Genomic DNA, 14,756 nt, shown 5'->3' with positions numbered 1-14,756 from the left:
AACCGGTTTTAGTCGGTTTAATTTTTTGTAAACCGAGTTACAATTGAATTGGAGAGATCAAACCAAGCAAGAATCTAAAAGACAAGTGGAATCCCTCGTAACGAGAACGCTACCTTCCCCTCTTCCCTTTCTTTCTCGGAAAGTTCTTCTTCCTTCTCCTTCATTAGTGAATTCTCGTGGAAATCGATCATCTTCGTTTGATTATCTCTGATTCATTCAGCTTCGCTTTCTCTTCGGTATCGAGAAAAATTGATCGTAGCTTTTGGTGGTTGACATGGGTCAAACTTTCCGCAAGCTTTTCGATACGTTCTTCGGCAATCAGGAAATGAGGGTAACTCTCTCCTTCCTTCTCTAAATCTTCTCTTGATTTTTTTTATTCTCGTCTTACGATTGTTTGCTAGGGTTCTTCCTTTTTTTTTTTTTTTTGATTGAATCGCGTTCGTTAACCTATTGTAACGATCATTCTTAGTTTTAATTCGTTTTTGCTTTGCTTTGGTATAGAAGTAAAACGAGTGATTGAATCTAGTTCAGTGCTGCTATTAGCTAAAGACTTATTCAATAGCAATTTCTCTAGTTTTGTTTTTTTCTTCAATTGAGTGTTTGTTTTCTTGTATTGATGATCTTGTGCTCAAAATCTTATACACTCAGCTTGTTAGTCATTAGTGCGATAGTTTTAACTAAAGTGTTCTCTTTCTTGATTTTGTTGTTGTGCATTTTGTTTGGAGCTACTCCAGGTCGTTATGCTGGGTCTGGATGCGGCTGGCAAAACAACGATACTCTACAAGCTGCACATAGGAGAAGTTCTCTCAACTGTTCCCACAATCGGTGAGTTCGATTTTCTTGAAGCAGCATTTTGATTTGGTCTCTTTTATCTTATGATGCCCCGGATATGTTACTGCCTTGCTGAGGGTTTTGCACTTTTTTTCTTAACACAGGTTTCAATGTGGAGAAAGTTCAGTACAAGAATGTGATGTTCACAGTTTGGGATGTTGGTGGCCAAGAAAAGCTCAGGCCCTTGTGGAGGCATTACTTCAACAATACCGATGGACTTGTATATGTCTACTACCTCTCTGTGTAGTCAGATTCTTATTTCACAGAGTCTTTTCTCATGTTGTTTTGGAATATTCTCTGATTTTTTTTTAATTGTTCTACGCGCTTGCAGATATATGTGGTAGACTCCTTGGACCGTGAGAGAATCGGCAAAGCTAAGCAAGAATTTCAGGTACCTTGAGATATAACTCTGCATAATGCTTTTGGTAAAATTAGTCTCTGCACAGTTTCTTCTAACCTCTGGTAAATGATTTTGGTTCAGGAGATCATAAAAGACCCATTCATGCTTAACAGTGTCATTCTAGTGTTTGCAAACAAACAAGACATGGTAAAAAATTCAAAGCTGTAGTTTTCATTATTTGAATTTTTTTGTTAGTTCTTTGCCCTTTACCAATATTCATCCTGAGTCTGTGTGAACCTCAGAGAGGAGCCATGTCTCCCCGAGAAGTGTGTGAAGGGCTCGGCTTATTAGATCTCAAGAACAGGAAATGGCATATACAAGGCACATGTGCTCTCCAAGGAGATGGCCTCTATGAAGGCTTAGACTGGTTATCCTCTACGCTCAAAGAGGTTAGAGCAGCTGGTTTCTCATCCGCTGGCCCCTTGTTTTAACAACAAAAAAAAACTCGTCATACAACCAAATCAAGCTCGTGGTGTCTCAAGTCTCTCTCCACCATTATATGTACTTTTGATCCATAAACCAAAGTCTTCTTCTTGGCCTCTGACATTGTAGTAATATCACCAAATCAAACCCTCTTGGAAGACCTTTTGTAATGGAAGTGCCTTTTCTTTTGTGTCTTGAAAGCCAATGTTAATTAGTATCAACTATACTCACTGTTTGCATGATATGACACTTGAGCTTCATTATATACACTGATGAAAAAATGTAATATGCAAAATTATCTTTAATTGTCACTTTGAAGCTTATATGATGGTGATGATGGAACCTTTGATAAATTAATGAACAAAAGCTCAGTCAAGATTTAGTAAAGTAAAGAAAAATAACGAATTAAAAAAAAGGAGGAATGTGGTGGGCCTAAAAATAAGAAGCCTTAAAGCTTACGTTAATGGGCCTTTAATTCGGTAACGTAAGCACGCGCTTTTCGGGAGCGCGTGTTAATAATAGGAACGGCGCGCCTCGCAATAACCATCCGGAGGAGAGAGAGAGAGAAACGGAGTAACGGAGAGGAGAGAGAGACGAAAGACGACTGAGAGACGGTGGAAAGCAGAGAAGAAGGTTTTTAAACCTAACCTACGGAAGAGAGAGAGAGAGAGCGTAGGGTTGTTATGGGAGTTTTCCAAATCTGAATGGAAACCTTAGTCCTCGCCGGATTCACTTGGCTCCGTTTCAGCCGTTCTTCGATCCGTATCACCGGCGGCTGAGCTGCTTTTTCAGGTAGATCATTAACATCACCGTAGAAGGAACTTGTTATCTCTAGAGAATGGTAGACTTTTTGAGACCTGTTTCCTCGTAGTTACTTAGGAAGAAACTCGTAGAGAGAGAGAGAGAGAGAGTGTGATCTTGATGGAAGGTGCGGCTGATTGCACGGTGGGTTCGATTGTGTGGGTGAGGAGGAGGAACGGCTCGTGGTGGCCAGGGAAGATACTGGGACAGGATGATCTCGACTCTACTCATATCACCTCTCCACGATCTGGAACTCCTGTGAAGCTTCTTGGAAGAGAGGATGCGAGTGTGTAAGTAGTCTCTTTCTTTTATCTTTGTTAATAACAAACTTTCCTTGGTTTTTTGGATTTGATTATTTTTTTGTTTCATGTGTGTTTAGGGATTGGTACAACTTAGAGAAGTCCAAGCGGGTGAAGCCGTTCCGGTGCGGCGATTTTGATGACTGCATTGAGAAGGTGGAGAATTCGCAAGGGCTGACGATAAGGAAGAGGGAGAAGTATGCTCGTAGAGAAGACGCGATTCTCCATGCGCTTGAGCTTGAGAAGGAGATTCTGAAGAAGGAAGTGAAAGTTGAGACTGGTAGGCCTAGGGCTAGGGCTAGGGCTAGGGGGGACTCTCCTGATGCAGCAGCCAAGGAGAGAATGGTTGTGTCTAGGGTTCATGATATCTCTAATGGTGGTCTAAGGCGTAACCATGTTGGTGATGTTAGGCATTTGCAGAAAGATAAAGAGGTAGAACAAACGAGATTTGAGGAAGAGGCACAGCCTCGAATGAGAGGGTTGCAGGACTTTGGGCTAAGAACCTTCTCTTCGAAGCGAAAGTTTTCATCTTCCAATGGTCCTGCTGATACTTCCTTCCAGTCTCTGGCGAGAAGCAACTCTTCAGCTTCTTCTAGTGGAGATCATAGCATGGAGAGGCCCAGTTTTACCCTCGGTAAGATTATTTTTGGAAACTTCCTGAGTGTGTAGATGGTTGGACACTAAAAGACTTCTTGTGCAATTTTGACTCTGTTGCAGGAAAGGAGAAGACTAGGAACTTGATGGAGGCTAAAAGGACTAAATACATGTTTGCACCAAATGAATCTAATGATGTTTTAGATCTGCATGAGAGTTTGCTAAGCCACAGGGCGGCTATGCATTCCTCCTTTGCCGGTGACCATTCTCGTTATTCCCTTTCAGAATATGACCCTCCTGAGTTTTTGGAAGATGTTGAATCTGTTTCTTCTGAATCCGAAACTGACTCTTCTGATATGGAGGAGGATACTGATGATGACATTCCCTTGCTGTCAGGTGAAGCTTTTCTGAACAGCTAAAAGCTAGTTTCTTATCACATATATATTTTCTATTCTGTTGTGTTAAACGATACTCATTTCTGATTCTTCTTTGTCTGGCATTGGTGTCAAGCCTCTGAACTTTAGAAACCAGTTTACCGTTTTGGTTTCTTGGACCAAAGTTATCTATATGTGCGTATTTTATAGCTATTCCCTAACTAGAGTTTGAAATCTTCTCTTCCAGGAGCTGGGCGTCATTCAGAGCAACACAATCCTTTCAGTAGACATATGTCAGCAGAAGGTGAAAGCACCAGCAGTGAGGAAGACTGTTATGAATCATCCATGTCTGGCGACTCTTCTCACCTTTATTCCCAAGATCCAGATAATGAAGCTGGTACGGTTTCCAAGTGGCAGCTCAAGGGAAAGAGAAACATGCGCAATCTTCCAAGAAGGTCTGCACGTAACGGAAGATATTCTGAATATAAGAGAAGGGCATTTGGTCAAAAGCATATGGGCTATGGATTAGATTCTAGTGGGACAAATGATATGAGCGATGGAACTGATGACACTGATCCCAACGAGAGACAGTTCCGGGACAGAATGACTGGACCAGGTGATGATGAGTATCGGCTCTCAACTATGGTTGCATCCGGATTCAAGAACATCTACAGCCATGACATGCTGGACTGGGATGATGATCCTTGGGAAGGCCAGATTGGTAAGAAGAAGCGATGGGAGGAAAGACTCGAAGGTTCAGGTCAGGAGTTCCATGCGTCTTCTCATCGACATTCTAGAAGAAATATGTATTCTCCGTTGATGGATGTGGAACTAGAAGTACGAGGAAGCTATCAGAAAGGGCCTGTCCCAATTGTCTCCCTGATGAGTAAGTTAAACAGCAGAGCGATAATTGGACATCCAGTTGAAGTTGAAGTCTTGGCAGATGGTTCCTCTGAGTACTTCGGCAATGAAACAACATACCATGACAAACCCTTTCTACTTCCCCATGCTTGGAAGACCGCAAGAAGGAGTAGCTCACGCGTTCCACGGCTGCAACCATTATCACCATCTCTTGAAGCCGATGCTGATGTTCATTCTCCGTCAGGTCAGGGAAGAAAACCGTTTTTTAAGAAACTTGGTTCGGGAAACTTAAGTACTGATGATAACTCGTTGAGGAGAAGCAATCTAATGCACATTCCACGACCACCTGGTGAGAGAAAGCAGCAGCAAAAGAAGGTGATGAAGAACACAAACGCAAGCCCTAGTCAAAAGACCAGGGCACTGTCATCATTCGGCAGTGAACAAGCACACAGCGGGATAAAGACCTTCGGTGATGGGACTCACGAGCTATCTAACAGACGGGTACTACAGGGACCACCAACCGTGGCTTGCATACCGGTCAAACTAGTATTTAGCAGATTACTGGAGAAAATAAACAGACCACCATCAAAGCCGCTGTGAAAGCTTAGAAGAGATCATCGATAAGAGCTCTGTACTCAAAGCCTAAACGAGATTTACAGGTACAAAACATATAACCATGTCTTGTGTCTGGTTTTCGTAGAATGGGAGTCACGTTTAGGGCATCGAAATTCTGGGGGTGATGGGTCTTTTTGAGTAACCATCAGGCTTTCATTATGTACTCTGAGGGAAAGTTAGTCGTAGGGAGAGCAATTTACGTAGAGAAACTCTGGTTACTTACTGGTACAGATCAGGTGAAGAGTTAGAACAATGATACCACTGGTTCGTTTTGTATATTAATCACTCTCTTGAGTAAGCTTTGTTTCTCTGATCTAGTTCCAGCTTTAGATTTCTTAGTGTTAAAAGTTATTTCTGTGTTTTCATTTGCTGAATCTTCTGCTGGCTAATTATTTTACTCAATCAATATCATCGATTTGGTTCGGTTTGAACTATAATATAAAACCTTTAGACATTATATTAGACGGGGAAAGCAAAAGGACCCTTCAGACATAACAGACCTTGGAAGGTTTTTCAGGATACTACTACTTGACATACGGTTTGTCTACTTGGAAACTTATTACAACATTAAACATCAGAATAAAACGGTAGGAGAAAGAGAGACTTAAACATGGTGAGTCTTGTCCGAGTCCTCGAGACTTATGGGACGAAACCAAGCAGTCTCTTCCAGCACCGCCGAGTCTTGGCGAGCAGCCTCCGCTGCTGCAGTCTGGTCAGTCGTCGAAGGGCCAAAGACTCCGGTTTGAGGATGAGGAGACCAGTATTTATCAGAATCTGGCTTTATGACGTCGTCAGGAACTGCAGTTGCCTGCAATTCATCCTCCACGTTCTTGTCATACCCCGAGGAATGACCGCTCCTGTTAAAATAAAATTTAATATATGAATGACCCTGATTAAAATTTTCAAGGAAAATAAATAAAAACTATTTTCCTGATGGGTGGGAGGTAGTTGATAGGTAGGTGAGACATTGCCACCACAGAATACCCACAACAAGAAATGAATTCTTATAAATTCTCTGGTCTTTGTATATTTATTAAAGATATAAAGTTTTGTTTTCTGGAAAGGTGAACCTAACAAGTCTTGTAAATAAAATATAAATCAAGTAATGTCAAATATGTCATGGTCAGCTTGCTATCATTTTTACATATCTACAAAGCTGTCGGTCCGATTCTTATCGTAATCTCAAGATATTAAATAATCAACCACGTAACGCCTACTACTCACATAAATACTATGGGTTTTTTTTTATTATGTACTATAGCAAATAACTAAAAAAATGTTCTGATTTTTAGAATGGAAATTGAAAACCATTAGCTGCTGGTTAGAGTTTTAAAGTCGAGTGATTAAGTGAGCGTTTCAACAACTGCGAGTAAACTACAAAAGGTTATTTAGATGTCAATTCATTGAATGGCACGTGTCAGCCTTTGAATCGGATTAGATTTGGTATTATCCATTAAAGCCAAATGGCATATGCCATTTATCGTCCACTGTACATCACTTGTGCTTTCTGTACGAATATTTGTAAAATAAAAAAAGGTTTCACCTTTAATAAAGAGTTTGAAGATTTTTTTAGTACACTTGTACCAAAACCACAGAGTTTTTTCTTATCTACTTCATTTTAATTAAGCAACTATGATTGAAAAAGAAGAAAAGGGCAAATCTATGACACTGAAAATTAATATTTTAATTGATCTGAATCCTTACCTCCTAAAAAACATAGATATATGAACTTTTTGGATCTAGGATACTCGAACAGTACCTTCAAATTTAAAGTGTTTGGACTAACAAGACAATGATGATACACAGACCGAATCAAACACCAAATCTCTACTATATTCTGTTTTCTGACGTAGAAAAAAAATTATCAGTTTCACCATAATCAAAATGTTATGTTACACGCTACACCGTTGTGGATACGTAGTTTCTTTCTCATTTTATTGTCAGCAATTTATATATTTTGACTTAGTTTCAAGAAAAAAAATATGCAGAGAAAGAGAGAGTGTTGTGTGTTTGATACCGAGAAGTAGTAAATAGGGCAGTGGCGGTGGCGCGTGAGGAAGCGCGTGGGTTGACAGCGAGCTTCCTTAGGCCGGTGATCAGTTGAAAGCTCTTCGATCTGGTTGCCATACAACTCAGTTTCTTCGTCAGAGATTAGCAGAGAAGAGAGAGATTTTCTTTCTTTCTTTACTTCTTTTGTTTGTTGTAATAGTGAGTTTGGTGATTTAACACCGTTTATTATGTGCTATATATGCTTTAGGAGACAAAGGCCCAATCTTGATCCACGTCTCTCACCTACCGAACGCTGCCGTTTCGCTTTCATCTAACGCTGTTACTTAACGGATGGACGGTGTGTGATTCGAGGCTTTTAAGAAACGGCCCGTTAAAGATTTTGCGATTATATGGGCTGTAATATAAGCCCGGCCCATTTAAAGTCATCTACATCTTCAACAACGTGCGACACGTTCCTCAACATCGTCATTTCACTTTGGAAAATTCAAACTACGAAGAAACAGATTCAGATCCACCGATCTAGATCCGCGACGAATGGCTCTCGAATGGGTTGTACTAGGCTACGCCGCGGCGGCCGAAGCGATCATGATCGTGCTCCTGACGATGCCGGGGCTCGACGGACTCCGCAAGGGGCTCGTCGCCGTCACGCGCAACCTCCTGAAACCGTTTCTATCCATCGTCCCGTTCTGCCTCTTCCTGCTGATGGACATCTACTGGAAGTACGAGACGATGCCTTCGTGCGACGGAGACTCCTGCACGCCTTCCGAGCACCTCCGCCACCAGAAATCGATGATGAAATCCCAGAGGAACGCGATCCTCATCGCGGCCGCGCTCGTGTTCTACTGGATCCTCTTCTCGGTCACTCATCTGGTGGTCAAGATCGAGCAGCTTAGCCAGAGGGTTGAGAGGCTCAAGAACAAGGATTGATCCATCGTCTTTCGTCTCAGGTCCAATTTAGTGCGATGCCGTTTTGATTTTGTAGTATCTTGTGTGTTTTGTTTGTGCGTTTATCTTCTGGACATTGAAGGACCTAATCGTTGCTACTTTTATATGCTTGTTTGCTTAAACAGATTGAGATTTTGAGTTTTGATTGGGAAAGTACTCTTATTTGCCCCACTCCCAAAAAATATATTCTAACTACCCCACCTATTTTCTCACTATCCCCCTTCTCTTTCCCTTCCACCATTACCCTTTCATTATATCTTTTCTTTTGATTTAAATAAATCTGCGAATGGATCCCACGTTTTTTTAATATTTGTTTATTTATTTAAAATCTGGGTCCCGCTCCTCGTTTTTTGTCCGTGCGATCAGCCCTTTTTTTTTTTGCAATAATTAAAATTTCTCATTTCCTCTTTTTTCTTCATTAGTTCTTTGTTTTCCTTTTTTCTTTGCAATAATCTGGGTTCTACCTCCCCTTTCTTATCTATTCTTTTTTTTTTGTAATGAGTTCCCATTTTAATCATTATTAATTAAATTACTACAAAAATGAAAATAATTATTTTGGCTTCCAATTTCTCAATTATCTCGTTCATATAAATGATTTCAAATTTAAAATATTGTATTAATTTATTTTGATATTCTATATTTATAACTGAATTAATAATTTATAAAATAATATTACATCTGATTCTGAAAATATTATTTCCTCATAATATTGTTAAAATAGCTCACAAATCCCACTTTCTCTTATTTCCTTTATATTATGTATTTCAAAAATATTTCAATGAACAATTAATTTTAAAAATAATTTTATAAAATATTTATAAAAATTTCGGTTATATAAAATTATTTCAAAAAATAAATATTCAATAAAATAAATATTTCAATAATATTTTAATCAAAAAGTATTAACAAGAATAAATTTAATAAATGTATTTATTAAGAGCATGAATGCATTTAAAACATGAAGCTCCAATATAAGAGAGTAAATCAACATGTGACGAGGAGATAGGAAAAACTTGAGATAATATTTCAAAAATACAAATTTTCTAAACTATTTTTTTTATCTTTTATATAAAATTATTCAAATTTAAAATAAGTTATTTCATATTTTAAACAAGAAATAATTTCATAAATATTTATAAATTATTTCAGTAATATTTCAAAAATAAAAATTTAATAAAATATGTATTTCATAATATTTTAATCAACAATTTAATTCAAAATTAAATTAACAAATATTTATATCAATTTTGGTTATATAAAAAATTTAAAATACAAATTTAATAAAATATGTATTTCAATTATATTTTAATCAAAAACTAATTTCAAAAATTAATTTCAAAAATAAGTTTAGTAAATATTTATATATATATTAATTTTCCTAAAATAATTTTTTATCTCTTTTATATAAAAGACTTAAAAATTAAAATAATATTTTAATCAACAATTAATTTAATAAAATATTTATATAAATTAATTTTATTTAACTAAAATTTTATTTCTTTTATATAAAAGCAATCAAATTTAAAATAATATATTCCAGATTTAAATCAAAATTTAATTTCAAAAATATTTATGTAAATTATTTCAAAATTATTTATATAAATTATTTCAATAATATTTATATAATTTATTTCAATAATATTAAATAAAAAGTTATATAAATTTTGGTTGCATAAAAATATTCCAAAAATACAAATTTAATAAAACTTATATTTCAGTATTATTTTAATAAACTACTATGGGTAATATGAACTACTAGGTATTACTTGAACTATTATGTGTAATATGAACTACTACGTACTACTTTGAACTACCTTGAACAACCTTAAAATACTTTGAATTACTATGTTTATGCATGTTTCTAAAAAACCTTAATATTCGTCTTATTGTTTATTTTTAGAAGGTGTATCTCATATATTACGTGATTATATATCCATATATGTGTTATTTGTCAAATTAGACATAAAATATTTTTAGTTACTTAAACTGATATAAAACTTCTCATTTCTATTCAAAACATCCTTATACTTTCATACTAATGTCTTTTGGGAAGGCCATAATGAGATGAATAACATAAAATACATATTTTTTGAAATTGTTTCCTGTCATTGTGTTATATACAACCTAAAAATGTCTAAATACATTGGTATTACTTATAAATTTGAATTTTTGACATGGTATTACTAATAAATGTTGAATTTCGTAAAAATATTACTATGAAGAAGAAAATATTACTACAACCTTGAAAACTACTAAGTGCAAATATTCAAGCATTTGTTAGACATAAAATATATATGGTTAATTTGTCACGTTTTAAATATGTTTTTTACATCTGATATTTTTTTTTCACGTTTCAGACATGTTTTTTTTTAGTTTTGAAAATGTTTTAGACAAGTTTTTTCGTTGTAAAAAGACTGAAATTACTAAAAATAAAAAAATTAGGTATATCGATATAAAACAAATATGAAAATATGTTTAAGGATTATTTGATATTATTTAAATAATATTTAATCATCAATTAATTTTAAAAATATTTTTTTTAAAACTAAAATGTTTATCCCTTTCAGGCATGTGTTAAATATGTTTTACATGCTTATGTGCTAAATATGTTTTACACGTTTTGAAGGTTTTATTTGTTTTAGTAATACCTAATAAGCTTAGTAGTTCAATAAATTTAAACATGTGTAAGCCATGTATTTTATGTTAAGACATGTTTTTGCCAACGAAATCTCTATAATATTTTGTATGTTCTAGTAATCTCTAATAAATCCAGTAGTCCAACTTATTTCTTTTGGCACATAGTAATATTTAACATTCTAGTTATCTAAACCTATTTCAAAACAATATAATACCAATTTTATACACAATATCCAAACTGGCATTGCAACAAACATAACAAAATTTCCTACACAATATTCTTAAATTACATATTTAAATTCTTAATTAACACTCGGCCATTATATTACAAGCCTTTGTTCCTTATGTTCCATCCTTCTTTCTCTATCTCTGCATCTTTAGATTCTTTCTCAGCTTCTTCATCAACTTTGTTCCTATTCCATTGGAAACTATGCAAACATATTTAGTTGATCCTTTTCAAATCTTTTAGTTGATCCTTTCCAAATCTATTAGTAAATCAAATCTAACAGACACGAGAAATACAAACTCAAACCATAAAAGCAAAGACATTTAGTTACTCAGCCAAAATGAACTCTTCGTTGTAAGTAACACTGAACAAGAATCTATGCAAAGTCCATGAGTATTAAAACAAATACTAGAGTACGTAATACTAGAAGGAGTGGAAAAAAACTCAGCAAAATAATCATAAAACAAGAACAAGATGTCCACATATATTACTTAATCAAGTAAATCAACTTGACAAAGTATTAAGCTATGCATATTATTAGAAAACGAATTGACCTCTCAACCAAATTATCAAACTTGACAGTCTAGTGGAACCAATATTGGATCTCAAAATAGCTACATGTTCATTAGCCTATAACTAATTTCTAGGTAAAATGCAAGGAAACATAGTCACCACTGATTAGAAAGTGAACCCAACACTGGAAATTCAACGTGACGAAGTCAATAATGGCCCATGACCAATCCCCACAAAGCATCCAATGATTAATTTGATGTATTTAAGCTCAACAAGTAACAGGGTTGGTGAACTGTGTTTACTTGAAACATCAAACCAGGTAGAAAGAAATTGTGATACCCCAATCGAAAATTGAATCATCATTGCGCTTTCAACTGACATTACCAAACCAATCTAACAAACAACCTTAGGATATATCTAATAAACAACCCAAACATGAACACTTTTCATGAACAAACAAGTTCCCCCCTAATTTCTCAAGAATCCACATCAAAAACGATCAAACAAATTCGAAAACGAACCTGGGTTTCGGGAAAGAAGAAGAAGAAAGATGTCGATTTTGAATGCTTCTGCGGAGGTTGAGAAGGAAGAGAGAAGAGGGATTTCAGTCTCTTTTTTTCGTCGGTTTTGATTTCGGCAGAGAGAAAGGTTTTTTTTAACAGCTTAATGACAATGGAACACGTGTTAGGGTTAAGGAGAGATTCGGGTTAGATCCGACTGGGTATGGTTTGGGTGGGTTTAACTTAGGTTGGGTTGTAGTTTTGTTAATTCATTAAGGGTATTTGGGTAGTTAGCCACGTTTTGTAATTAAAAGTAAATAAAAAAGAAATAAGTTATTAGGATGGGGCATATTAGAATAGACATAGGAGTTAATAGGGCAATATAGAATAAAGTCCTTTTGATTGGCTCATAATATTTTAATTAATTGAGATTAGCATTGGTTGATCCTATGTCACACATTCTGATTTTTTTATTATGCTATTGATGTCTATTAGTTAGCGCTTAGGATGCAGTTTTGATAATCAGGTAAGTACATTGTTTGTTTTAGTTGAGCTCGATATTTGGTTTCTGATTTCATTGTGAAACTAAGACTGCTTCTTATGTGTTCATGATGTATCTGGAATCTTAAGTAGTATGATAGAGACGCCAGACTCATATCCAATTTTTTTCTCGTTAGTGACACAACAAAACCATACTAGGGCCTGAGTGGGGAAGGCATAACCTAGTTCTTCGTTTACTGACAAGTATAGCGAACTTATATGTTTGTGTTAATGTTTTTATAATTTGAGATGATGATTGACTAAATATGTAAAGGTTGTAGTGATAGTGATTTGTGTACCACTAACATAATATTTTCGCATGTAATTTATATACATGACCCCGAGTGTTTTAGTACTACTGCCTATGTTAATTGACACTTTAGTTGATTCGATTTGCGTAGCTCATAAATTCGCTATATCCTTTTTTTGGTTGAAAAAATCGTTCATGTGCTAAGGAGGCCGTCGTACATAAATGCTTGAAATAAAGTTTGCTTATCAATCATGCACCCACCACGTACCATGTATCCAACCTCCGTCCAATTCTCACTTCTTTTCACGTGTCACGTTTCGGGCACAACCAGTCCCAAAATATCTTACACCGACCAGAAAACTTTATTTATGTAATCACAGAACCAGAACCCATGTTCATGGGCGTGAACTCACAAGATAATGTTTTAAATTCGAAGATTCACTTCGTATCTTCTCCAACTAGATAACAATATGCGTTTTAAAAATATTTTAGACATGAAATCTACCAATAAAGTATGCTTATAATTGTCAATTAATTTTAATTACTGGCTTACTAGACATATATACACACGTTCATCATCATCACCATAATAGTAAAGATTGTTTTGTATAAAAAGCCACTGTTTCTGCTCTCAAGTCTTGATCAATTAGAAGCGGCTTTCAAGAAGAAAAAAAATATGCACTATCAAGAACAGATGGAGTCTCTTGTGTTGGGTGAAGAACGCAGACGTGGAAACTGCGTTAGGGACGCAGATGAAGGTTTTAACTCTCCGTCTTCTTTTCCTAACTCTCCTGACGATTCGGACCGTCGCAGTTCATCTTCTTTAAGGTAAGAAGAATCAAGAATCTTTTCGTTTTTCTTTTCAGCTCGTTAGTTTAGATCTTGTTAAAACAAACTTGTTTGTTTTCACAACAGGAGAGGGTTGTCAAAACATTACAAAGGTAAATCTCAGTCATTCACGTCCTTGTCGGAAGCTCTGACAGTTGAGGATCTCGCAAAACCCGAGAATCCTTTCAACGTGAAACTGAAGCAGCGACGGGGGAACATTCACTGTCGACGGCTCTCCGGATGTGGAGGTGCATCGGAGCAAAACTTAGGCGTGCACGACGCCTTCCACTCCGGAAACGGTAGACCGCCGCGACTTTCCGGTAACAGAGCGCCTCTGAGAGCCCAGACGCTCTCGGCTGCTCATATATCGGCATTGCTCACTCGCACCTAAACCGGAAAGTTTTTAGCTTTTCCTTTCTCTGAACCGGAACCGGGTTTCGTCTGGGACGATGTTTTCCTAGCTTCCGTCTTCTTAATCGTGTGAATGTAAAAAGTTATAAAGTATGTAACTCCTTTAATCGTTTTGTAAATTACAGTTAATTAAATTAACTCAAGCCTACACTTGCACCGTACAAGATAAACAAGAGATTCTCAAATTATTATGTAGACCACGTGGTAACTCGCTAGCGATGTGTGCAGGATGAAATAGATTAAATGTTTTTTTATTATACTAGGAGTCTAAGAGATCATTGTAAGAATGTTAAATTTGTAATTCGGATTTCAGTTTAGTTTTTGTGTTTTTCTGTTAATACAAATTAGTTACTATATTAAAATTCTATCTATTTTTTATTTAGCTTATATATTATCAATTTTCTTATTTTTTGACAATATTTTATATTATCAGTTCTCAGTTTATAGAAAACCAGTGTAATTTAGTTTATACTATTTTAACAAAAATAATTTATGTTATTATTAGTATATAAAGATATACAAATTATAAATACATTATAAAAAACGAACATATGAAATCAATGAAATAGTTAGTTTCTTTCGAAGATGAAGTTTTATGGAACTCTTTCGTTGTGAATATTTTGAGGATCATGTTTCATCGAATTCATGTTTAAGCTTAATTCTCTTTCGATGATGTTTTATAGAGATATTAGAGTTTC

General features: G+C 35.7%; 5 protein-coding genes and 1 long non-coding RNA gene across 7 annotated transcripts; 4 read left to right on the top strand and 2 right to left on the bottom strand.

The window, feature by feature from the left end:
* Positions 1 to 83: 83 nt before the first annotated feature.
* Positions 84 to 1,917, top strand: LOC125587545 (ADP-ribosylation factor 1-like 2). The gene is made up of 6 exons (XM_048758262.1): positions 84 to 331; positions 735 to 825; positions 936 to 1,051; positions 1,163 to 1,222; positions 1,313 to 1,378; positions 1,474 to 1,917. Exons 1-6 carry the CDS (start codon positions 275 to 277, stop codon positions 1,660 to 1,662), a joined length of 579 nt encoding a protein of 192 aa, XP_048614219.1. The 5' UTR covers positions 84 to 274; the 3' UTR covers positions 1,663 to 1,917.
* Positions 1,918 to 2,186: 269 nt separating this feature from the next.
* On the top strand, positions 2,187 to 5,545 carry LOC106435939 (uncharacterized protein At1g51745). Of its 2 annotated transcripts, XM_048758261.1 has the most exons (5): positions 2,187 to 2,446; positions 2,526 to 2,745; positions 2,835 to 3,388; positions 3,472 to 3,744; positions 3,970 to 5,545. In XM_048758261.1, the coding sequence occupies exons 2-5, from the start codon at positions 2,576 to 2,578 to the stop codon at positions 5,181 to 5,183; spliced, it is 2,211 nt and encodes a 736-aa protein (XP_048614218.1). In that variant the 5' UTR covers positions 2,187 to 2,446; positions 2,526 to 2,575; the 3' UTR covers positions 5,184 to 5,545. The 2 variants fall into 2 exon arrangements, with proteins under 2 accessions (XP_048614218.1, XP_048614216.1); XM_048758259.1 differs by having other exon boundaries at positions 2,187 to 2,745.
* Positions 5,546 to 5,632: 87 nt separating this feature from the next.
* Positions 5,633 to 7,559, bottom strand: LOC106435933 (late embryogenesis abundant protein At5g17165). The gene is made up of 2 exons (XM_048758264.1): positions 7,216 to 7,559; positions 5,633 to 6,055 (listed from the first exon to the last, which is right to left on the bottom strand). The coding sequence occupies exons 1-2, from the start codon at positions 7,323 to 7,325 to the stop codon at positions 5,803 to 5,805; spliced, it is 363 nt and encodes a 120-aa protein (XP_048614221.1). The 5' UTR covers positions 7,326 to 7,559; the 3' UTR covers positions 5,633 to 5,802.
* A 93-nt stretch (positions 7,560 to 7,652) lies between these two features.
* On the top strand, positions 7,653 to 12,474 carry LOC125587546. Its single transcript, XM_048758263.1, has 2 exons — positions 7,653 to 8,292; positions 12,426 to 12,474. Exon 1 carries the CDS (start codon positions 7,743 to 7,745, stop codon positions 8,133 to 8,135), a length of 393 nt encoding a protein of 130 aa, XP_048614220.1. The 5' UTR covers positions 7,653 to 7,742; the 3' UTR covers positions 8,136 to 8,292; positions 12,426 to 12,474.
* LOC111207177 lies at positions 10,974 to 12,419 on the bottom strand. The gene is made up of 2 exons (XR_002659425.2): positions 12,051 to 12,419; positions 10,974 to 11,203 (listed from the first exon to the last, which is right to left on the bottom strand). It is a non-coding gene; the product is annotated as an uncharacterized LOC111207177 (long non-coding RNA).
* Positions 12,475 to 12,612: 138 nt separating the features above from the next.
* On the top strand, positions 12,613 to 14,375 carry LOC106435940. Its single transcript, XM_022706529.2, has 2 exons — positions 12,613 to 13,647; positions 13,735 to 14,375. Exons 1-2 carry the CDS (start codon positions 13,496 to 13,498, stop codon positions 14,036 to 14,038), a joined length of 456 nt encoding a protein of 151 aa, XP_022562250.2. The 5' UTR covers positions 12,613 to 13,495; the 3' UTR covers positions 14,039 to 14,375.
* Positions 14,376 to 14,756: the final 381 nt, after the last annotated feature.

The sequence above is a fragment of the Brassica napus genome, chromosome C5 (genome assembly GCF_020379485.1).
Source record: "Brassica napus cultivar Da-Ae chromosome C5, Da-Ae, whole genome shotgun sequence".
Classification (NCBI taxonomy): Eukaryota; Viridiplantae; Streptophyta; class Magnoliopsida; order Brassicales; family Brassicaceae; genus Brassica; species Brassica napus.
Note: the sequence above shows the minus strand (reverse complement) of the source record. Positions and strands in the feature narration are given on the sequence as shown.